The sequence below is a fragment of the Grammomys surdaster genome, unplaced genomic scaffold (genome assembly GCF_004785775.1).
Source record: "Grammomys surdaster isolate TR1022 unplaced genomic scaffold, NIH_TR_1.0 125562, whole genome shotgun sequence".
NCBI lineage: Eukaryota > Metazoa > Chordata > Mammalia > Rodentia > Muridae > Grammomys > Grammomys surdaster.
Window position 1 is genome coordinate 507,467 of NW_021620409.1, and position 23,903 is coordinate 531,369.

The 23,903-nt window shown below is 49.1% G+C and overlaps 2 protein-coding genes across 2 annotated transcripts in view; one reads left to right on the forward strand and one right to left on the reverse strand.

Moving 5' to 3' along the window:
- Positions 1–267: 267 nt before the first annotated feature.
- Coq10a (coenzyme Q10A) lies at positions 268–5,672 on the reverse strand. Its single transcript, XM_028786678.1, has 5 exons — positions 5,533–5,672; positions 4,852–4,998; positions 1,852–2,044; positions 1,221–1,322; positions 268–975 (listed from the first exon to the last, which is right to left on the reverse strand). Exons 1-5 carry the CDS (start codon positions 5,670–5,672, stop codon positions 808–810), a joined length of 750 nt encoding a protein of 249 aa, XP_028642511.1. The 3' UTR covers positions 268–807.
- An 8,486-nt stretch (positions 5,673–14,158) lies between these two features.
- Ankrd52 (ankyrin repeat domain 52) overlaps positions 14,159–23,903 on the forward strand; it is a 17,302-nt gene continuing 7,557 nt past the window's right edge. Inside the window, exons 1-17 of the mRNA XM_028786666.1 lie at positions 14,159–14,281; positions 14,605–14,688; positions 15,130–15,208; positions 15,395–15,465; positions 16,427–16,627; positions 17,515–17,602; positions 17,889–18,031; positions 18,317–18,529; positions 18,939–19,017; positions 19,274–19,388; positions 19,576–19,658; positions 19,735–19,852; positions 20,038–20,106; positions 20,258–20,398; positions 20,477–20,557; positions 23,049–23,160; positions 23,360–23,431. Of these exons, the coding sequence (XP_028642499.1) occupies positions 14,255–14,281; positions 14,605–14,688; positions 15,130–15,208; positions 15,395–15,465; positions 16,427–16,627; positions 17,515–17,602; positions 17,889–18,031; positions 18,317–18,529; positions 18,939–19,017; positions 19,274–19,388; positions 19,576–19,658; positions 19,735–19,852; positions 20,038–20,106; positions 20,258–20,398; positions 20,477–20,557; positions 23,049–23,160; positions 23,360–23,431 (1,776 nt within the window). The 5' untranslated portion in view covers positions 14,159–14,254. The remainder of the gene's footprint in view (positions 14,282–14,604; positions 14,689–15,129; positions 15,209–15,394; positions 15,466–16,426; positions 16,628–17,514; positions 17,603–17,888; positions 18,032–18,316; positions 18,530–18,938; positions 19,018–19,273; positions 19,389–19,575; positions 19,659–19,734; positions 19,853–20,037; positions 20,107–20,257; positions 20,399–20,476; positions 20,558–23,048; positions 23,161–23,359; positions 23,432–23,903) is intronic.

A 23,903-nucleotide genomic window follows, 5' to 3' on the forward strand; every position in this document is an offset into this window, starting at 1 on the left:
GTGGACGTCTGAGACCATATGAGTCTGTCCTGAAACTCCTGCTACAGAAGACTTTTTGGAAATGTGTATAAATAGACAGGAAGATAGGTAGTAGGTCCTGGCATGCGGGATGTGCTACTATAGTTAGCAGGGACACTGTGTCCAAGAGGCTGTTTTAAACCTTTATTCCTGCAGGAAAGGAAGCTATGACTTTCTTCTGCTTATTATGTTATCCCCCAGCACCCCCAAAAAAAAACAATAACCCCCCCTTCCCCAAAAAATGACAAATTCACACTGTCACCATTTATTGAAGTTTTATAAAAACTCAGGCCACATGGAAGGAAAAAAGGTACATCCCAACAATATGAGCAACACTGTCGAGTGGTTTCTCCTCCTCTGCTCTGTGACACTGTGGTAAAGCAGCGCCTCACCTTCTACCTGTCAGACAGCATGGACATGTTCCTAAACCGAGGCAGTTTGCCTTTTCTCCTGAGAAATCTTAGCAGGGTAAAAGCTACTTGCCAGCCAGTGTCTCTGTATGAGGAAGTTACTACTATATTCCTTGACTGAGTAGTTTCTTAACCAGGCCCAGAGACAGCTATGGCCCTGGCTTTTACTAGGTGTGCAACTGCTGTGGGCATGTGAGGCTTTCAGAATGTGCCTGACCCTTTCTGCGTATCTGTCTCACTTTCCTGTGTCCAGACAGCATGCAGCCCAGTTTAGGAAGAATTGAGAGGTGAAACTAGACCTCTCTCAGAGCAAGAGCCAAACCGAATAAATAAAACTGAGTGGGAAGAGGGGTTGGAGGCAAAGGAGCCATCCCTTGTCTCAAGTTTGGTGTACTTCATGGAACATCAGTTCACGGGGGATGGCTGTTTCTGGGCCAAACTTAGTTGCTGCCCGCCGCTCAAAAGCAGCAACGTTCTGTTTTACAACCTCATCAAAAAACATGGTTGCCAGCTGGGAGTGGAGCAGAGAACGAAATTCAAAGGAAATCTGGAAACGTAAGAGAAAAACGTCAAGACCATGGTGGATAGCTCCTGGCCAAATCAAAGACACTGATCTGTAGTGCCTTTCCCGCTCTTCCCCTCTAGACAGCACTTAAGAACCCTAACTCAGAACTGAGCAAAATGTAAGTTTAATATGGACTTAGACCTCTGGGTACTTGATGACTTGAAGTGTTTAGTGCTCAGTTTTACCCTCAGTCCAGTCCCAGACCCGTGTCACAAGACCTGACTCACAGAGAAGTCCACAGTGCATGTTCGAGGGTAGGCAGGAATACCAGGGCTGAATCGCCAAATAGTCTCCAAGTGGTTGAAGAGCTTGCCGTCAGTGCAAACAGCCTGGAATAGAATACATCTGACTAGTTAACTCCTGTTGTCAAGGAAGAGGGGGAGTGTTAGAGCAGCTGGTCTCAACCTGTGGGTCACAAGCCTTTGGGGGTTCATCAAATGACCCTTTCACAGGTCACCTAAAACCATCAGGGGAGATTTACATTATGAGTCATAACAGCAGCAAAGTGACAGTTATGAAGTAGCAACAAAGATAGTTTTATGGTTGGGGGTCACCACAACATGAACTGTATTAAAGGGTCACAGCATCAGGAAGGTCGAGAACCACCGCTGAGCTAGAGGGTTTAGCTTGGTGGAACTATTTACACAGCATATGTGATATTATCCTAGGTTGACCCAACACCACTCAGAATAACTAAAAGTGGTCTTCCTTCCCTTTAATGTTACATTTGGAAAAAAAAAATCTTAACACACAGACATCGAATAATTACAGGAAAACCCGAAGTAGTCTTTGACTATGAAACTGCTAAGGAACATAAAAAACTTCGTGGGGAATCAATCCCTCCCAGAGAGGCCTCACCTTGACCATGTGTGGTTTGACCATGGAGACTGCAGAGGTATAACGTTCCAAGACAGGTGGAAACCCAACCTCCAACTGGGCTTTCAGGTGACCCTTACGGCTGGATACTACCAGTGACTTCTTACACCACGGCACAAACTCTCTGTATTCCTGGACATTGGACACCACCTCAAACATCTCCTGCATTGAGTACCTACAGCGAGAAGAATCAGAGGCCAAAGGAATGCCGGCAGGTCAAGGTTTCCCTGTCAGTGGTCTCGAAATAAGACCTGTGCCCACTAATCCAGGAACACAGACAAACCCGGATGATGTATTTTACAATTAGAATGAGAGCTTCCCATCCCCACAAGGTCTCATGTAGCCCAGGTCAGCCTTAAACTCTATATAGTTGAGGTGATCTTGAATTTCTGATGTTCCTGCCTCTACTTCCTGAGAGCTGAGATTACAGATGTGCACACACACCTGGTTTGTATTGGGTTAGGGACCAGACATAGACTTGTGCATGCTAGGCAGGCACTCTGCCAACTGAGACACATCTTCAAACCACAATGCTTTTATATTATTTTATCCCAATACAGACTGTAGATGACAAGTTGCCAGTTTTATTGATAGTCAAATCTCATTTTTTTTTTTCCTGTTTTGTGTGGAATGTATTTACAGATCAGAGAGCAACTTTGCAGCAGTCAGTTCTCCATTGTGTGAATTTGAGGAATCTCAGTCAGGCCTTCAGGCTTGCTGGCAGGTGCCTTTACCCACTGAGCCACTGGAGTTTTTTTTAAAAAGTCTTATATAGCCCAGGCTGACCGTAAACTCACAGTGGAGCCCAAGTTGGCTTCAAATTCCTGATCCTCCTGCCTCAATATCATAAGTGCTAGGAACGACTGGAGACTGGAGCTCAGGATCAATGGTAGATGCTTGTTTGGCATACGGAAAGCCTTAGGTTCGCCTTAGGTTCGGTCCCCAGCACCACACACATGGATGGTGCTTGAGTAACAACTGCCCTTGCAGAGGACTCAGGTTTGACTCCCTGTACCCACAAGGGGGCGCTCTCTGTGGTTTACAACCTCTGTAACTCCAGCTCCAGGAGGATCGAACAACATGTTTTTATTTGTCGGAAAAATAATGCCCTGTTGTCTTTTTTTTTTTTTTTAAATATGTTACTCCAAGCATCGTATCCACACGCCTTTAATCCCAGTACTAGAGAGGCAGGTGGATTTCTGAATTCGAAGACAGCCAGGGCTACACACACACACACACACACACACACAAAACCCTGTCTGGGAAATACCAAAACCAACTATTGTTACTATGTAGGTTGCAATCATAGGAAAGATTGCTAATGAGTGAGTTCCAAGACACCCAAGGCTACATAGAAAGACCCTGACTCAGACTATGGGAGCATGTGTGCTACAGTTTGTACTAGAAGTCAGAAAACAACCCTCGGAAATTGGCTCCCCGCTTCCATCATGCAGATCCAGGGGATCAAACTCAGGTCGTGAACCTTAGCCACAAGTATCCTCACCTCAAGAACCCTTTCACCACCACCATCCCCTTTCTAGATAAAGTCTAGCCGGGCAGTGGTGGTGCAGGCCTTTAATCCCAGCACTTGGGAGGCAGAGGCAGGCGGATTTCTGAGTTTGAGGCCAGCCTGGTCTACAGAGTGAGTTCCAGGACAGCCAGGGCTACACAGAGAAACCCTGTCTCGAAATACCAAAAATAATAATAATAGATAAAAAAATAAAAGTCTAGTTGTATAGCCCGCAGTGCAGGTTAGTGGGCTGAAACTGGTAGGAATCCTCCTGCCTAAGGTCGCTAAAGCCACCAAATTTTAAACAATGTGCATGTTTCGGGGAGGGTTTATATACGTGAGTGCAGGTGCCCATAGAGTCAGAATAGGACACAAGATCCTCTGGAGCTGGCTGCCTAGTGTAGGTGCTAGGAATTCAGCAGTGCAGACTAATAACCATTAAGCCATTTCTCCGACCTCCTGCCCCCAATGTTTCATAGTTAAAAATATTTTTACTTTTTTTTTTTCATTATTTTATGTGCATGAGTGTTTTGCCTTCATGTTTATCTGTGCATCAAACATACTGGTGCTTGAGGAGGTGGGAAGCCTCCTTGCAGCAAGAAGTGTTCTTTATCACTGAGCCAATCCTCCAGCCCCTATAAATTTTTAAAGCATTTTTGTTATAGCTGGACATAGTGGTACATGCCTTTAATCTCAGCACTTGGAAGACAGGCCAACCAAGCCTAAATAATGAAAACTTGTCTCAAAACAAACAACAACAACAAAGCCTGGCATAGTGGTAAAGCCTTTTTAGTCTCAGTGCTTAGGAGGCAGAAGCAGGCAGAGATCGCTGAGTTTGAGCCCAGCCTAGTCTACATAGTTCCAAGGTAGACAGCCAGAGGTATACAGTGAGACCCTGTCTCAAACAATAACAATAACAAAAAGCTGTAGCTTAATTAAGTCCTGTAGTCGAGTGGTTTCTTAGCATGTATAAGGCCCTAGGTTCAATCCCCAGCACTGCAGGAAAAACAGCAGCATGGTGGCACACGTCTATAGTCACAGCTCTAGAGAGGTAGGTGGAGGCAAGATATAAGTTCAAAGTCTTCTTGACTATATATCAAGTTCAAACCATCCTAGGTAACGTGAGAGCCTGTCTCAAAATGTGCGTGTTTGTCTGTGTGTGTGTGTGTGTGTCCGCGCGTGCTCGCATATGTGCGCAATACGTATGACACAGGCTCTGGCTATGTAGTCCAGGGCAGCTTTAAACTTAGATTACAGGCTGTGGCACCACACCCAACTACCTAGTGGGTCTGATACCTTTCTATGATGTAACACAATTCTAGACTAATGCACGTGCAGAGCAACTAAGGTGGGAAATTTAAGTTGAAAGGCTGGTAGTAAAAACGTTGCTGGGGTGGTGAGTGGCCCAATAAGAATCTTATCCACTATTGGTACATGGTTATTTATTGGGAGGGGGAATAAAGGATGCTCACCCCATGATCCTACGCTCCGAGTAAGCCTTTCGCTTGTTGGTGAAGGGGGCAGCAAAGCCCATGAAGGAACGACTAGGAGGTAGGCCAGCCTCGGTCGCCAAGACTTGGGCAGCGCGAGGCAAGAAAAGGTTACAGGAAATCAGAAACCTAGCGCCAAAAAGAAAGGAGAGGCAGCGTCACGATTCTTTTTTTGTATTCAACCAGTTCCAGGTGAAGGGGAAGAGGGATGCATCACGGAGGAAGGTCGTTCGGGCAAGTTTTTCTCCTCCTAGCACCTGCTGCAGCTAGCGGGGCTGGCCGGCCAGGCAGTCACGAGTGCGAAAGGTCGAGGGCGGCTGAGGACAGGGCCAGGGGTGGGGATGGGAAAAAGAAGGGCACGTCCGAAGTGCCAGCTGCCTTTGGGGCAACGCTACTGCTGCAAGCAAACTGAAGCGTCTCCACTCCAGGGTCAGGCCAAGCACTTCAAAGCCAGAGCGCCCGCGAAGGCCAAGAAGTGGCTGGCACGCACCCGCCCCGAGCATCTAACTTGTATCTCCAGAGCTCCATTCGAGCTCCTAGGGCACCACCAATACCAGCCCTTCTCCGGCCTGCCGTCTAAAGGCTGCCACCCTCCACCTCAGAACTTCGGGGTGCCAGGCGACCCCCTCCGGTCCTGCGCGGATGCTTGTGCCTGCCTCTCACCTCATTGGCCGCGGCGGCCGCGGAGGGCCCGGGGGCGGGGTTGGGACGGAGCGCGCGCCCCGGCAGAGCGAGAAGGCGCCGCAGCTCCGGGCGGCCGCGCGCGTCGGGGCCGGGAGCCTCCGCGCGCCCGCAGAGGCCATGCGCGCGCCCCTGCCTGGCACTCTGAGCGGCGGCGAGCTGCAGGGGAGGCCGGGCAGGAAGGGCGGCGCGGGCTCCGGCTGCCTTCGCCCTGCTCCGGCCCGCGCGCCGGGTAGGCTGTCACTGAAGCGGTGACCGCAGCTCCCGGTCCCCTCACGTCACGCCGTTGCCAGGGATCGGGAGAGGGAGAGCGAGGAAGGAAGGGGTAACGCTGCCTGTCGGGAGATGTAGTTTCTTTGACACCTCTGGAGAGAAAGAAAGGGCGCTGGGTGCGTGTCTGAGGAGCTGCTGAGATGGCTCGGGGGAGCGAGGTCGCCTGGCACAAACTACTTGGCGAGTCTGTGGTCACAGGACCTGATACGTAGGCGCCGAGGGTACGTCGTGGGCGGGTCAACGGCAGATGGCTGTGGATGTCCGGAGGAACATCTCTTAGAGCCCTTTAGAGGGAGAGGCTCTATTCATCCTAGTGGCCTTCGCAGTGCCTGCTGCCGATTTACATCTTTGGAAAAGGATATTAACGTTGCAAGTTCTTGGCTGACTTGCATAATCTCTTCGAGATCTACAAGCCCTTCTCCCTTCCTCCCCCTCTCGTTATTCGAGACAAGACAATTCAGGCCTTGAATTTGCAGTCCTCCTTCATGAACGTCCCTAGGGGCATAATTTTCTCCCTGATATTTATGGAAAGAAGTCTGAGGCAGAAGCAGGAAGGTTGCCACGAGTTCCAGGCCAGCCTGGGCTACATAGTCAGTTTTAGAATAGCCAGATCTACACATTGAAGCAAGCTTTACTCTTAGACCAAACCAAAACATAAGATATGGTTTGTTTGTTCTCTGAGACGCTCTTACTATATAAGCTTGGTTGCCCCGGAACTCTTGGAGATCCTCCTATCTCTTAGCTGGTGAGATTACAGACATGCACCCCAGGAGGGGACAGCTCTGGGATGTTTGCTTTATTTTGAGACTTGATCTTGCTCTGTAACCTGTGCTGGTCTTGAACTCATAGGAATCATCCTGCCACAGCTTCCCAATTGCTGGAATTACAGGTGTGATTCCACTAGCCAAAATTTACTTTTAGAGAAAAGAGCCATCATTGTCTGGAAAAGGGTGTACTCAGTAGAGGATGAGACATCACAGGCATAAAGCCCAACAGTGAATATCACTTCCCAGGATTCAAGGAGGAAACAATCGCTCTTGTGAAAAGTACGACCAAAGGAAAGAAAGAGAAGAAAAACAAGCTACAAATTAGAAACAGACTAGCCTAGATGGGTGCAAGAGCAAGCAAGCAAAACTCTCCCGTTCGGGGCTGAATTTAAGGTCGTCAGGATTGCCACAGAGCAAGCGCTGCTTTCCCTCCGCTGGGTTAAAGCTCCCCACATTCATTCAAGCTTTGCCTGACAATGGAAATGTGCTGGGCGGAAGAAGACAGGCAATCAAAGCTACATTGTGATACAAATCAAATGCTTTACACAAATAAGGTCATAGACTCAGAGTCGAGATGAGGCTAGCCAGATGGCTCAGTGGGTAAGGGTGCTTGCCACCCAGTCTGATCTGAATTCAATTCTCAGGATCCCCCCATGGAGAGAACTTGCTCCACTTGCCTAAACACACACACACACACACACACCCCACACACACATACACACCATAAACACACACATACACATTCTCTCATACACACCATGCACACACACACATACTCATTCTCACACACACACACCACGCACACACACATACGAATTCTCATGCACCCACACACTTTAATAAACACTTGGATTTTTTTAACGACCAAATGAATGTTTTGTCTCTCTTCCTTTTGGCTTTCTTCCATCCTCCTGGGGTGGGGGGGGGGCATGAAACCTCCAGATGCAGAATAATTTAATTTCTTTTCTTCGCCTAATACCTTTCCTTCTGAGCCCTTCGGGGAGAACCTGCTGGGCCCTCATTCCTCTCACCCCCTTCCCTTTCTTCCAGTTCAAAGGTGGTGTTCCTTCTGCTTATGACCTTGAAGGGCAGCCTTCTCCTTCCAGCTCTGCTCTCTGGTCTGAACCCACCTCCTCTGACCCACCTCTGAGACAGCTGCTTGGAATGAGGAGTAAGGTTGGGCAGAAGAGGGAACGTAACTGGGATACATGACTGAACTGTGACCTCATTAACACCGCCTTAACAGAGTTAACTGCCTCAGAATCCCTAAGGTCCAGGAGCCCTACAAAACCAATGTGCTTGCTGTTCTCCAGCTAATTAAGTAGCTAATTACTCCCATTTAATCCTTTCCTAGTTCATTCCCCTTACCTCTCGTTGTGCTCCTGACATTTTACACCAACAACTTCTTTTAAGTACTGACTCAAAACACTTCCTCCGGGAAGGCTCTCTTGACTGAACCCACGTCAATACAGCTCTGAGTACTGGATTTCATGAAAATAAGAATGTATCTTAACATTCTCTCTTCGTTTTCTGTGTTATATTTTCCTGGGTTGCAAACATTTCAAAAAAGAGACACCTGCCATAACTTTTTCTTTTTTTTTCTTTTCTTTTTTCTTTTTTTCTTTTTGGTTTTTTTTCGAGACAGGGTTTCTCTGTGTAGTCCTGGCTGTCCTGGAACTCACTCTGTAGACCAGGCTGGCCTCAAACTCAGAAATCCGCCTGCCTCTGCCTCCCAAGTGCTGGGATTAAAGGCGTGACCCACCACCGCCCAGCCATAACTTTTTCTTTAAAAAACACAAACTTTTGTTTGGGAGCTGGAGAGATGGCTGGCAGTTAAGAGCACTAGCTACTCTTCCAATAGGCTCTGAGTTCAGTTCCCAGCACCCACATGGTGGCTCACAACCATCTATAATTATGATCTGATGGCGTCTTCTGACATGTAGGCATACATGCAGGTAGAGCACTCATATACATAAAAACGTAAGAAAAAAACTTTTGTTTGGTTTTGAGATAGGGCCTCATATAGCCCAGGCTTTCCTCAAACTCATAATTTAACCAACCAAGATTGGCCTTGAACTCCTGATATCCCTCTTCCTGAATGCTGAGGTTACTGGCTTGTGCTTTCATACTTGGCTATAACTTATTTGTGTTTGTTTGTTTGTTTTGTTTGTTTGTTTGTTTTGAGACAGGGTTTCTCTACATAGCCCTGGCTGCCTGGAACTTCCTATGTAGGCCAGGCTGGCTTCAAACCCTCAGAGATCTGTCTGCCTCTGCCTCTGCCTCCCCAGTGCTAGAGCTAAAGGTATTCGCCACCACACACAGTTGAGCTAAAACTTCTAAGTTTCTACCTACTGACCAATTACTATGGTAAAGTATAACTACTGAATCTCCACACTTGTTAGTGTTGTGGGTATCACTCAGAGAAGACTACTCAGTCATAGATTTAAGCCAATAGAAAGTCTTTATTAAGTGGTTGGCAACTACACTGGGTGTTGGGAATCCCAGTGTAGCTCCTAGCCTTTCTCAGGGTGATCTTTTAAAGGACAAAAACCGTGTCCTGGTTGACATGCTTCAGTTAACCAGAACAGTTAGCCTGAACTACAGAAGCCAAAAAGCAAAGTTAATACATTTAGGGACTTTCCCAGAACTATGGACTTTGATGGATTAGATCTTTTGTTTTCATTTTGGCAAGTAAGCTGTCTATGTGCTGAGTTTTATGGCCTGAATGATACTTCCATCATGGAGTTTGTTGTGCTAAGGTATGACGAATAAAAAACAAAGTCTAAAGAAAGACAGGCCAGCTAGGCTTGGTTCTGCACACCTGAGATCTCAGAACTCAGAATGAATTTGAGGCCAATCTAAGGCTACGTTGTGGTAAGTTTGAGGCTATCTTATGACAAAAAAAAAAAAAGAAAAAAGAAAAAGAAAGAAAAAGAGAGAGAAGGAAGGAAGGAAGAAATGGATCAGAGAGAGAAAGAGAGAGAGAAAGAGAGAGAGAAGAGGAGAGGAGAGACTTGTAAGTTTTTTTCAATGCCCAAATGTATGTCTGTGTATCACAGATATGCTTGGTGTGCCAGAGGCCAGAAGGGCACTCGGATTCCCAGATGATTGTGAGCCTCTTTGTGGATACTGGGACTTAAACTCAGGTCCTCTGGAAAAGCAGCCAGTACTCCTAAATGCTGAGCTTCTATGCTCAGGAACTTCTGATTTTTAAGGCCAGGTTTTAGCAGTCCAAGCTGACCTGGATGTCAAGAGTGACCTTGAACTCCTGACTCTATCTCTACCTCCCATGGGCTTGGATTACAGGTGTGTGTTACCATCCCTAGCAAGTCCACAAATATCAGTTCAGAAGTTGAATTCAGGACTGAGCACAGAGCCGGCAACAGTTCCATTCCTCTCCACACATTCTCCAGGAACTCCAGATGTGTCCATGTTACTAAACCATTTCCTTTCTTCCCTGGGAAACCCTCTTTCTTGCTCTACATAATATTAGAAAATAACCTCTAGTCCTTCCTCTTCTCATCTGCCCAGAGATTCAGTGTGGCTCTCTCCCAGGTTCACCTCCACTCCTGAGCCAGGTCTCAGCACATGACTCGGGCTCAACCCCTGCCTTCAAATCCTCAGGTTACTAGGAGCTATTTTGAGCATTAGAGGGTGTGTGCTCCCCTCCTCCTCTTGGGCCATGTCCTAGCTTAGCCCATCATACCCAATGGCCAAGCAAGCATCCATGTGACCCTCAGCTATGTTTGGTTCCTATCTCTTCTTCCCTCTTCCTCCTCCCTCCTCCTCCTCTCCCTCCTCCTCTTCCCCCACTCCTGCTCCTCCTCCTCCTCCTCCTCCTCCTCCTCCTCCTCCTCCTCCTCCTCCTCAGATATAAAGTGCTAGTTCCTGATGCTGATTTCCTAGGCTTAGAAAACCAGCTAAACAACAAACAGTTAACAACAAAAAACAATACTTGCGGGTGAGGTACTTTTTTTTTTTTTTTCCAATTTGTAATGCTATGGGTCAAACCCAAGACTTCAAGTTAGGCAAGTACTCTTTCATTTAAAAAAAAAAAAAAAAAAGTAGCCAGGCAGTGGTGGCGCACGCCTTTAATCCCAGCACTTGGGAGGCAGAGGCAGGTGGATTTCTGAGTTCGAGGCCAGCCTGGTCTAGAGAGTGAGTTCCAGGACAGCCAGAGCTACACAGAGAAACCCTGCCTCAAAAAAAAAAAAAAAAGTTTTACATTTATTTACTTTCTTTGTGTGTACACATAAGCGTTCGAACGCGCATCTATGTGCCACGGCTTTCATACAGAGATTAAAAGACGGCGGCATGCAGAAGTAGGTTCTGCTGTTCTGCTAACCGGTTGCAGGTATTAAACTTAGGTCATCTACATCATTTTAACATTTGGTTATTGATATCCTTATCCTAAGCCCTCTTTTCCTATTGTCGACATCTGTTTAATTTTTATTATTTTTTGTTTGGTTGGTTGTTCGGTTTTTCCAGACAGGGTTTCTCTGTGTAATACTGGCTGTCCCAGAATTTACTTTATAAATCACAGTGGCCTCGAACTCGCAGAGATCCTCCTGCCTCTGCTTCTCCTCGAGTGCTGGGATTAAAGGCGTGCTCCACCAACACCCGGGTCTGTTTTATTATTTATGTATATGTGTGTGTTTGGGGGGAGTTGGAGGGGTGTATGGCACATGAGTGCCAGTGCCTGAGGTGGCCAGGAGAGGGCGTCAGATTCCTTGGAATTACAGACAGTTGTTAGCTGCCCAATGTGGGTTCTGGGAACCAAGTCTGGTGTTGCGCTAAAGACTGGAGCGCTCTTACTAGATAAGCTGTCTTTCCAGCTCCCTCAGCCCTCGCTTGACTTTTTGAGACAGAATCTCACTAAGTTTCCCAGACTGACCCTGAACTCAGTCTACAGTTCAGTCAGGACTGAGCTCCCCCTGCCTCAGCCTCCTGAATAGTTGGGATGACAGGTGTATATCTCCACAACCTGTTGGTCCCATGTGGTTAGGAAGGTTGAGCCTGAGCCTTCACGCATGCTAGGCTCTAGAGCCCTAGACTCTTTTTTGTTTTGTTTTGTTTTGTTTCGAGACAGGGTTTCTCTGTGTAGCCCTGGCTGTCCTGGAACTCACTCTGTAGACCAGGCTGGCCTCGACCTCAGAAATCCGCCTGCCTCTGCCTCCCAAGTGCTGGGATTAAAGGCGTGTGCCACCACCGTCCGGTGAGCCCTAGCCTATTTTAATTTTTTATTTAAAAATAATTTTTAGGGTGGGGGATGGGGTAAGGGGACAACATAGGAAATGTAAATAAAACATCCAATTAAAAAAATTTTTTAAAATAATTTTTAAATGTATTTTTATTTCTTGCATATGAATGTTTCCATGCATGTGTATAAGTACACCAAGTGCGTGTAGCGCCTGGGGAGGTTAGAAGGTGTTGGATTTCCAAAAAAACTGGCGTTACAGTTGTCAGCAGTTGATGCTAGGAACCAAACTCTGGAGTTCTGTATTAAATAACAAGCACTTTTAACTGCTGAGCTATTTCTCCAGCCTCTCTCCCAAATTTATTATTATTATATTTTATTATTATTGTTGTTCTTGTTGTTGTTGTTTGGTGGTGGGGTTTGAGACAGAGTGTTGCTACGTTGCCCAGGCTGACCTTGAACTCACCATACCAGCCTCGGAAATGCTGGAAATACAGGCTTACACACCATCCCTGGATCTTCTGGGTTTTGTCTAGGGGAGGAAGCATTGTCAATAGTTGTAAGGGAGTATGTGTTTATTTATTTATTTATTTATTTATACTTAATTATATACAGTGCCGTTTAGTTTTTACTGTTAACTTGACACAACCCAAAGTAGTCTGTAAAGAGGGAATTTCAAATGAAGAATTGTCTGAGGTTGCCTGTGCCTTTAATCTCAGCACTAAGGAGGCAGAGGTAGGAGCATCTCTGGTTTTAGAGGTCAGCCTGGTTTTATGGTGAGTTCCAGGACAGCAGGCTACATAGTGAGAACCTGTCTTAAAAAAAATAAAAAGCCTTCATCTGTGAGCATGTCTATGTGGGGTATTTCTTTTTAATTCTTTTCTTTTCTTTTCTTTTTTTTTTTTTTTTGAGACAGGGTTTCTCTGTATAGCCCTGGCTGTCCTGGAACTCACTCTGTAGACCAGGCTGGCCTCGAACTCAGAAATCTACCTGCCTCTGCCTCTCAAGTGCTGGGATTAAAGGAATGTGCCACCACTGCCCGGCTACTTTTATTATCTTACATGCATGAATGTTTTACCCACAAAAATCTCTGCAATTGGAGTTGCAATCGGCTATCAGTTACTATGTGGATCTGGGGATTAAACTTGGGCCCTTTGGAAGGGTGGTCAGTGCTCTTCAACTAGCTGAACCACCTACCCAGGCCCGACACTTTCTTCTTGGCTAATTGTTGTAGGAGGGCCCAGACCACTGTGGGTGGTACCATCCCTGGGCAGGTGGTCCTAAATTAGATAAGAGATCCGGTTAAGCTTGAGCTGGCAAGCTGCATTCCTCCCTGAGTTCGCCTTTCTAGTTCGAGTCTGAGTTTCTCAAAAATGGACTATACCTTGGAAATGTCCCTTTGTCTTAGTTGGTTCTGGTCACTGTTCTAACAACGTAAAAAGGAAGTTAGGATACACTGGGGCACATTACGTAGCCAGGACAGTTCTTGAACACACAATCCTCCTGCCTCAGGTTCCAGAGAGCAGGAATCTTATACACGATTCATGGCTGGCTCTAAAGCATCTTTTATAAATTGTATCCATCTATCAATCTCCACTTTTCTTTTTCCCCCCGGCCAATTGTTCCTGATTGGCTGCCTCTTTTGACCTCTCCAATGGGTGAGGGGGAGTTCCTCTCTACCGCCTTTTTACCGATAGAAACAGTTATTACCCTAACCTGGGAGAGGTAATTATGGAGTTGCTGTTGGGCTTAGAGGCCTTCTCCAGCTGCCAAGCATCCTGCTCTTCGCGGAGGTTTCCTGAAGCAGGAGTCTTTCTTGGGATTTCTCTGCAGCTTAGCAATCTTGCTATTTTCTTTCTACCCAGTGCAGACTGGCTCTGGGGCCATCTATAAGCCTTGGGTCGCCACACTCGGGTTTCCACTATCTCTGGGGGACTTGGGGGTGTGAGTGCGGTCGGGAGGCGTCCGCTCTACCGGGGCATTGTGGAATTGTGGACTGGGTGAGCTCTGCTCTCGCAGGCTGGTTTTTTTTTTTTTTTTTTTTTTTTGGTCCTGAGCTCCGGAGTCACTGGGGGAATGAGACTCGACTTCGTGCCATGGGCTTGCGGGGATCCCTCGATCCTCCCGCCTGCAGCGGAGGGCACAGCGCGGTCCGCTGGCGGATCCGAGGAACCCACGCGCCCGGCAGGGCGAGCCTGGGCCGTCCTGGTCGTCTTGGCGCGGGGCGAGGGAGCCGGGGCCTGGGCAGCCTGTGCGGACAGCGAGCACCCAGAGGCCCGGCCAAGGCTCGCCGCCAGGGAGCGCTGCGGGCTCCCGCTCGCCCGCCCCCCGGTAGGCGGGGCCGCCCTCTCCCCGCAGCCGCCGCCGCAGCCGCCGCCTGGGCCGCCCCGTGTCCCCGGTGGAGCCGCCGCCGCCGCCGCTGCCGCCGCCGCCGCGAGCTCGATGCGGACGGAGCCTGGGCCGGGCCATGGGGATCCTCAGCATCACGGACCAGGTCAGCCCTCCTGCCCTTCCCCACTTCCTCTTTCCAGGCCCGGGCGCCGCCGCCACGCGAGCCCGGGGATGTGCGGCCTAGGCTGGGCCCGAGCCCGGGGTTCCCGCGGCTCCCGCCGCGCCCCACGCCGTGCTCCCCCTCCGCGGAGCGGGTGTCCTTGGGGGCCTGGCGACCGGTTGGAGGTACCGCGGGAATCCGCTGCAGCCAAGACTCCTGTAGCGGAGCCCCTCCAAGCGACGCCCCCCTTCCAACCTATGTGCTCCCCCACCTCCCGGTAACGCTGTGGCTCAGGCCCGCTCCCTGAAAGCTGGTTCTCCCTGCAGCCGCCCCTGGTCCAGGCCATCTTTAGCCGAGATGTGGAGGAAGTGCGTTCCCTCCTCTCGCAGAAGGAGAACATCAATGTACTGGTGAGTTGGGAACAGGGGGATGGCGAGCTGGAATCCCGGCTCCGGTGTTCGGGACCCCTCCCCACAAGTGGGGCGGCTCCGTTTCTCCTCTGCTCTGATGAAAACTGCAGCTCTCTCTACCCAGAAATGGGAGCCTGCTCCGCATTTAAGGTTGATCAGGCATGGAGCACCGACCGTGGGTTCTGGGGAATGCCCAGAAAACGGTGTTCTCTTCTCAGCCATCGGGGTCTGCAGCGCCCCCACCCCTCCTGGAAGAAGGAGTAGGTTTCTCTGTCGGTAGCCCTGACTCCACCCTCTCAGGATGCTGGCTTTTGAAGCCCGGTATTGGGATTTAAGGCCCTGCAGAACCTAGAGAAGGGAAGGGCGCTTGGAGTTCTCATACTTGAACTGGCGTTCAGGATAATTTCTCTCTATAGCTGCTTCTCTTTTCTGCCTTTCCAGGACCAAGAGAGGCGAACCCCATTGCATGCTGCTGCCTACGTAGGCGATGTCCCCATCCTCCAGTTGCTACTGATGTCAGGTGAAAGTGGGGAGCTGGGAGGTGCGGCACCCAGGGAGGGGAGAAGTCTCTTTAGATCTGAAGATTGATTGCTGGAGCTTGGTCCAAGAATGGCTTCCTGTCCGTTCAGGTCCCCGACTCTGATTATTGGTTTCCTTCCCTCCCCCTCCTCAAATCCCAACAAAATAGGAAATTGTGTCCACACAGGTGCTAATGTCAACGCTAAGGACACACTGTGGCTGACCCCTCTTCATCGTGCCGCTGCCTCCCGAAACGAGGTATAGACCCTACCTCATTTCACCCTTTCAAAGAGCATGGGCTGGGGGCTAGAGAAACTCAGTTCTCTGCCCTACGGACTCTTCTGCCCCACACAGGGAGGAGACCAGAGTTTGGCCTCTCCTTCCTGCCCCTAGTACTGGCTGGTGAGGGGGGGCTGAGTGCTGCCAGCTGATGTGACGTCAGGGAGAGCTAACACTGGGCTGGCAGACTGCGGGGGCCCTGCTGCCAGGCCTGAGTGACTCATCCCTCCCCGGGGGCCACCTTAAGTCTGATCCCCCTCTGGGCACTGAGATTTCTCTCCTTGTAATGGGGTGGGGAGTGGCGATTCTTGTGTCATTGCCCCTTCAAGCAACATTTAAGTAGACTGCCTAAGGGGCCAAACTCACACGGAGTCCTGTGCTTTGGTGTTATCAACCCGTAGAGGAAAGGAAGGCCGCTTTGATCTTCCATCACTTTCTTGGCTTCAGCCTCCAGGGGGAGAAAGCTTGAGGCCGGTGGGAATGGTGTGGGGCGTGTTTAACGGGAGCATTGGATTTTGGAGAGAGGATCAGTGTGTTTTTTGTTTATTGGAGTTATAGATATGATTTTGGCAATCTATGGAAGGGCTAAAGGGAAGGCTGTTTTTCCGACGTTAATGTAGTAGGAGCATTTGTTTTTCCTGGAAGTAAGCTTGAGATGTGTAGATTTGCCTAGCGCAGATGTAAGTGGGAGTGGAGATTTCTCAGGAGCTGGGTTGGATAAATGCTAGGTGGCTTGGGGAAGAGATCCTTGTTTTCCTCAGCAAAGCAAAGAAGTTTAAGCCCCAACGATCTCAGGGTTTGGAGAGGCTGACTGTATAAAGGAAATAAAGAGAGACCGTGCTAGGAAGATGGGCCGTATGCCATGCCAGCCCCTTCCTTCTATCCTCCTATGTCACTTCCTGCTCCCCTTTGTCTTCTCTCCTCCCTTGCCCCTCCACAGAAGGTGCTGGGGCTGCTGCTGGCACACTCAGCGGATGTGAATGCCCGGGACAAGCTGTGGCAGACACCACTGCATGTGGCCGCTGCCAACCGGGCCACCAAGTGTGCCGAGGCTCTGGCACCCCTGTTGAGCAGTCTCAACGTAGCTGACAGGAGCGGGCGCAGTGCTCTACACCACGCAGTACACAGTGGGCATCTTGAGGTAAGGAACATTCCAGTCTAGGCCATAGCCTTCTCTCTCTTCCTACTCACCCCTTATGTGTTTCCAGACCTGCTGGGCAGGAGTAGCTCAGGTAGTTATTTAGGCACTTGGGCTCCTGCACCCGAGGAATGATTGCGTTAGATGGGGGGTTTGTTTGTTTGTTTGTTTGTTTGTTAGATGGAGGGTTTTGTGGGGGGTTTTGTTTGTTTGTTAGTTTTTGAGATAAGGGTCTTACTATGCATGCTTGGATGGCCTGGAGCTTGCTGTGTAGACTAGGCCAGCCTTGAACTTGAACTCACTCAAATCCACCTGCCTCTGCCTTCTGAGTGCTCAGGCTAAAGATACACACCCACTAGCATTTCCAGCTTATACTGAGTTTTCATTGAACCGGTGTGTTCCATGTGCTTGGTAAAGGCTGTGTCACTGAGATACACTTTGAACCCATAGATTGAAATTTCTTTTGCTTTCTAGAGTTGCCAACGGTAGGCAAGTGATAAACTGTTCACTTCTTTTATTTACATTTTACCTTGAGACAGCCTTGAACTTACTCTGTAGCCTGTAATCCTGACAGTCATCCTGCCCAAGTAACAGTATTACAGACTCATAAGATTTTGTGAGTCTGCAAGCACCTGAAGAAACCCTTGAATTTTTTTTTTTTTTTTTAATCTAGTGGCCTCTCATTGGTGCCTGTTCTCACAGTTCTGATCTCCTAGATTGTTCTGCTCAAGAACAGCGGCATTAGCTGTTAGCTGTCACCCCCAACACTGCAAACACAAAGGGAGAAGATCCCGAGTGTATCTCCCTTTTCAGGAGGTCAGAGGCCTCTGTCTGCACTTTGGTAGGTTGAGGGCGTGAACCTGTCTTGTGTTTTTTATATCTTCATATAGACAGTGAACCTGCTTCTCAATAAGGGAGCCAGCCTGAATGTCTGCGATAAAAAGGAACGGCAGCCACTGCACTGGGCAGCTTTTCTAGGTGAGAGACATTGTAGGAAAAGGAGGAATTTGACTGTTAGGATCCCCAGGGCAGGAAACAGGGAGTTTCAGCCTTTGGGAGAGAAGCCTAAAGCCTTTGGGGGAGGAGCCTGGGGCCTTTGGGGGAGGAGCCTAGAGCCTTTGGGGGGGAGGGGCCTGGGCCTTTGGAGGTGGAGCTTAGGGCATTTGGGTTCACCCTCCATTTCCTTCCTTCCTTCCTTCCTTCCTTCCTTCCTTCCTTCCTTCCTTCCTTCCTTCCTTCCTTCCTTCCTTCCTTTCCTTCATAGGGCATTTAGAGGTCCTGAAACTGCTGGTGGCACGTGGAGCAGACCTCAGCTGTAAAGATCGAAAGGGCTACGGGCTGCTCCACACAGCTGCAGCCAGCGGCCAGATCGAAGTGGTGAAGTACTTGCTTCGGATGGGAGCTGAGGTCAGAGCAGTGTACACTGGGTCTAGGGGCTCAGGACAGGGAGTTGGAGGTCAGAGTCTGTGATAGAGTTGGGAATGGTGGGGCTGTTGGTTTCCTTTTGGGAGGTTAGAAGGGCAAGGGGAAATGGTCTGAATAAGGCTTAAATTATACAGCAGTGCTGTCACTGTTTTGGATTGGAAGCCTGAAGGGGCTGAGGCAGTCGGATTTCTAGGACTCTTAGGCTTAGCTGGCTGCTGCCAACTTTGTTTAAACTGATAATCCGCACCCTCACTCCTGGAAATCCAGATTGATGAGCCCAACGCCTTTGGAAACACAGCTTTGCACATCGCTTGCTACCTGGGCCAGGATGCTGTGGCTATCGAACTAGTGAACGCAGGAGCCAATGTCAACCAGCCAAATGACAAGGGTTTCACACCACTGCACGTGGCAGCTGTCTCTACCAACGGCGCACTCTGTTTGGAGCTGTTAGTCAATAATGGGGCTGACGTCAACTACCAGGTACCTGAGAAGATGATATGTATACTAACATGTCCAGATAGCCTTCCTGGGGGAGTTACCCATTGGTCTTGTGGGTAATTAGGTCTTATCAGGGACTTGTGAATGAGGCCGGATTGTCCATATAACATTTCCATCCTCATTAATGTGTTCCTAAAAGGTACTTTACATGTATGTATGTAAAGCATGTTCATGTACATACACATGTATGTAAAGCATGTACATGTACACACATGCATGTGAAGTATGTACATGTACATACATGTATGCATGTAAAGTATGTACATGTACACACATGTATGCATGTAAAGTATATACATATACATACATGTGTGTATGTAAAGCATGTACGTACATGTATGTATGTAAAGATAGAGCTTTACATTTAGTAACCACCACCATGTTCCCACAGAGTAAAGAAGGGAAAAGTCCCCTGCACATGGCTGCCATCCACGGGCGTTTCACACGTTCCCAGATCCTCATCCAGAATGGTAAGGACTCAGAAGTGCAGAAGTGTTGTGCTCTCTTTCTCCAAGGAATTCTCCCTAGAAACCTCCTTCCTCCCTACCCCATCTTCTACTTAGAATAGGCGTTTGGAACTCTGCCTTTCCCAGTCTAAGGTTTCCAAATAATGCATCCAGAATGTTTACATAATTCAACATATAATAGCGCTCTAGTGATCACTAGCCGGTATAAATGGACTTAAGCCTGAGACAAGCCTGGGTTGTGTGTGTATCCTTGTCTCAGGTAGCGAGATTGATTGTGCTGACAAATTTGGGAACACGCCCCTACATGTGGCTGCTCGCTACGGACACGAGCTTCTCATCAGCACTCTCATGACCAATGGCGCAGATACTGCCCGGTGAGTCAGGACCCTTGACCCAACTTGTGGACTACATCAGGTCTGTCCATACTGTCCACACATCAGACACAGAGGTGCAGAGATGCTTGTTAAAGACACATTTGGAGCCCCTCTCACCCTGACTCCTAGGGTGGTGGTGGCCACAGACACAAGCTCTGTAACTCTGTGTCCGCCCACCTCTTCCCAGGCGTGGTATCCACGACATGTTTCCCCTGCACTTAGCTGTTCTCTTTGGATTCTCTGACTGTTGCCGGAAGCTTCTCTCCTCAGGTACTTGCTGACTGGCTGGGTGAGGGGGTGGTGGTGCAGGGCTCCCGGATGCAATGTGGCTGGTGTGCCCCTCCAGGTCAGCTGTATAGCATCGTGTCTTCACTCAGCAACGAGCATGTGCTTTCCGCTGGGTTTGACATCAACACACCTGACAGCCTTGGCCGCACCTGTCTTCATGCTGCTGCTTCTGGAGGGTGCGTTTCCTTCCTAGGCCTTGTGAGCTGAGCAAGGGTGTGGGTCCCCACTGTCTTCCTGGGTCCATTCCCTTGTACAATGAAAATAGTCACTGTCAGAGCGTTCAGTTCTGTCCTCTCAGACTCTCCCTGGATTGGCCACTGTGCTTCAGGATTCTCAGGCTAACTCCTTGTCTGTCTTGTAGGAATGTTGAATGTCTTAATTTGCTGTTGAGCAGTGGAGCTGACCTGAGAAGGAGAGACAAGTTTGGAAGGTAGGTTAATGTGCAGGGGTGTACATAGCTAGTGCCTGGTCAGAGAAAACGCCGTGGGAGGAGGGGCATAAGTGAGGGGAGTGTTATATGTACCTTTTTACTGCACATCTGGTGTTCATTGCTGTCCCTGACTCTTTGACCTGTTCTCCAGGACCCCACTGCACTATGCAGCTGCCAATGGTAGCTACCAGTGCGCAGTGACACTGGTGACAGCCGGGGCGGGCGTCAACGAGGCCGACTGTAAGGGCTGCTCTCCCCTTCACTATGCTGCTGCCTCTGACACCTACCGGAGGTGAGGCTCCCGCCTTGGTTCTTCTCATCCCTCGCACCTCTCCAAGCTGTCCTAACCTCTTTTCCTCTGTTCTGCCAGAGCGGAACCCCACACGGCTTCCAGCCATGACGCTGAAGAGGATGAGCTACTGAAGGAATCCCGCAGGAAGGAGGCCTTCTTGTGAGTATTAAAGAGGCTGCTGCGATGTACCTTCCCCACAGAGCCACCCTGGCCTGTTTATCCTTCCACCCATCCTGAATCTCTGCTGCTCCCGCTTCCACCGCTGCCTTGTCGGTTAGCCTGCAGGGTGGGAATGTGCAGGGAAAGACAATAGGAGAGGCACTGCACTCAGGAGGAAGAGTTTGAGGCCAGTCTGGTCTACACAGTGAGTTACAGGTCGGCCAGGGTTATACAGTCAGACCCTCTCAAAACAAAACAGAGCAGATGAATTACTCTGGGGCTTTGGTGGTGGGGATTTCACTGTAGAGTACAATGTTAAAACCGTTCCCAACATCAAGACATGATAACCAACCAAACGTCTTCAGGAATATTTACCTAGAGAGCAAACCACTGCTGTGACTGCCATGACTGAAACTGTGCTTCAGAAAACTTTATTAAACAATCTGAGACAGCCAGGCCTGGGAGGGCACTCCTTTAATCCCAACACTTGAGAGGCAGCGGCAGAAGGGTCTTCTCTGTGAGTTCTAGGACAGCAAGGACTACATAGTGAATTCCTATCTCAAAAAATCTGAAACACCAGCTGGATGTGGTTGGTGTGGCACACGTGTGTGAGCCCAATCCTTAGGTGATGAGGATAAGTATCCAGGGATAGGTAGAGACCAGGATTCAAAGACAACCTTGTTTGTAGAATTTGAGGCCAGCCTGAGCTACCTGAGTCCTTTTTTTTTTTTTTTTAAAGTACCTAGTTTTGTTGATTGCTGCCTGTAGCCTCTAGCACTTGGGAATCTGAAGCAGGGGGAGTGAATTCTAGTATATTTCATGCTGTGTGGGTAAGATTCTGTCACAAACAGCAAAAAACTCACCCAAAAATAAAGTAAGAACCCCCCCACCCCTCATCAGCAGCACTTACATGGCTGGGACAGGAAGCCTAGGCTGAAACTACACAGCAAGAGCATACCTCAGATCAGGCCTTCAGAGAGCTCAGCGGGGAGGGACACTTGCTCTTGAGCCTCATGACGTGAGTTCTGTCCCTGGGACCCAGATGATGGAACGAGAGGACTGACTGCTGAGAGTCTACACACATGCACACACACTCATACACACTCAAGCACGTACACATACAGACGAGCAAGTTTAAGTGTAAAAAGCAACCTGAGTTACTGGGAACGGCTGGGAGCGGGGAACTGAGCGAGAGACATACACAGGCTCTTCCTATCTTCATGGTCTTTCTGTAAATCTTATACTTCAGAGATTCATTTTCAAAAGAGCTAGTCATCATGGCACACACTTCTGATGGGAGGTAGAGGTAGACAATCTGTTTTAGGCCAGCCTGGTCTATATAGATAATTCCATGACAGCCACAGCTATATAACGAGATCCTCTATTAAAAACAAACAAAAGCCGGGTGGTGGTGGTGCACGTCTTTAATCCCAGCACTTGGGAGGCAGAGGCAGGCGGATTTCTGAGTTTGAGGCCAGCCTGGTCTACAGAGTGAGTTCCAGGACAGCCAGGGCTACACAGAGAAACCCTGTCTCGAAAAACCAAAAAAAAACCAAACAAACAAACAAACAAAAAAAACCCCAAAACCAAAAAAAACAAAGCAAAAAAACAAAACAAAAAAAAGAGGCAGGCATGGTGTCACAGGCCTTTAATCCTCAGGAGACAGAGGCAGGAATTGGAACTCATTCTTTGTTACAATGTGACTTCCAGTCTGGGCTACAAGATACTGTCAAAAAAGCAAACTAGAAAGCCAGGGGTAGTGGTATCACCCCTTAATCCTAGCACTCAGGATGCAGAGGCAGATGGATCTCTGTGAGTTTGGGATTAGCCTGGTCTACATAGTGAGGGCCAGGGCTATACAGAGAGACCTCAAAAACAGAACCCAAACAAACAAACCAAAAACACTAAAAGGCTCAGCTCTGTGACTTTGGGAAGGATTTTTATCCCCTCTGCTTCAGTTTTCTCAGTGCTAGTAGAGATCAAACTCCAGCTAGCTCTGAGAATAATGATGGTTAAACGGATACATATGAGATGCTTAGCACACAGCATGCAGTACCTAGTAAGTGCTGGATGTCATGGGATCCTGTACTGTGACAGGGGATGCAAAGAACACCAAGGTCTTGAGAACCAGCAGGGCATGTGGTCTGGAGGGTCGGCCCCACTCGGGGTTTCTTCAGCCATGTTGGGAGAAGCAGGTCTGGCAGGCAAGGCTTGCTCTGCTGGGAGGCTGGAGTGAGCATATCCACTTACCACCAAGGCTGGGAGCCAAGCATATGCCCAGGTTCTCTAGAAGAGGGTCCAGAGGATAGAGGTTGGAGGTGGTAGCCCAGGTATGGCTAGAGCTAGGGCTGGAGAACAGAATTTAGATATCCTACAGGGTGGAAGGTGGCCTGCAGGGCTCCTTGACCCTGTCTTCTCCCCCCACCCCAAGAGCTGCACCTTCACTGTGCTGGGCCTATCCCAGCCTCACAGTCTGTCTCTGACTCCCCAGCTGTCTGGAGTTCTTATTGGATAATGGTGCAGACCCCTCCCTGCGGGACAGGCAGGGCTACACAGCTGTGCACTATGCAGCCGCCTACGGCAACAGACAGAACCTTGAACTGGTATGTATGGGGACCTGGCCCGGGGGAGAGGGAGCAAGAATAAGTCTGGAGGCAGGATCTCAGCCTTCAGGTTTGTCATCACAAAGTTGGGTGGGTACAGTTGGATTGGGAGATTAGGGGATTACTGTGAGTGTGGCAGGGGCTCAAGTCTTAGAAGTTCCAGAACCTACCTCAACATGTACTTTTCTGTTCATTGCAGCTCTTAGAAATGTCCTTTAACTGCCTGGAGGATGTGGAGAGCACAGTTCCAGTCAGCCCTTTGCACTTAGCTGTGAGTGTACATAGAACGAGGTGTGTGTGTAGGCAGATGAGTCCATGTGTGCGTGTGAGGATCTGAGGACAGCTCGATGGAGCTGATTCCCTTCTGCCTTTATGTGGGCTCCAGAGATGGAGTGCTCAGGTCAGCTGACTTGCAGAGCAAGCTCTTTACCCACTGAGCCGTCTTGCCAGCCCTGTTTCTACAGTCTCCTTGGGATGTGACAGGCAGGTTGTCTGGAGCCCAAGGAACTTGTGGGACTTGGAGCTTTCCCTTGGGTCCCAACAGCAGAGTAGGAAGAGGAATATCCTTAGCTGTGTGCGCCTGTTGGTTTCCTACAGGCCTACAGAGGTCACTGTGTGTGTTTCTTGGTTGCCTGCAGGCCTGCAGAGGTCACTGTGTGTGTTTCTTGGTTTCCTACAGGCCTACAGAGGTCCCTGTGTGTGTTTCTTGGTTGCCTGCAGGCCTGCAGCAGTCACTATGTGTG

Bases quoted from the DNA above. Each gene is read 5' to 3' on its own strand.
- Coq10a (XM_028786678.1), bottom strand. From the start codon at position 5,672: ATGGCCTCTGCGGGCGCGCGGAGGCTCCCGGCCCCGACGCGCGCGGCC. The intron at 4,999-5,532 runs GTGAGAGGCAGG...TTTTGGCGCTAG, and splicing joins CGGCCGCCGCGGCCAATGAG to GTTTCTGATTTCCTGTAACC. The intron at 2,045-4,851 runs GTGAGCATCCTT...TTCTCGCTGTAG, and splicing joins TCGGAGCGTAGGATCATGGG to GTACTCAATGCAGGAGATGT.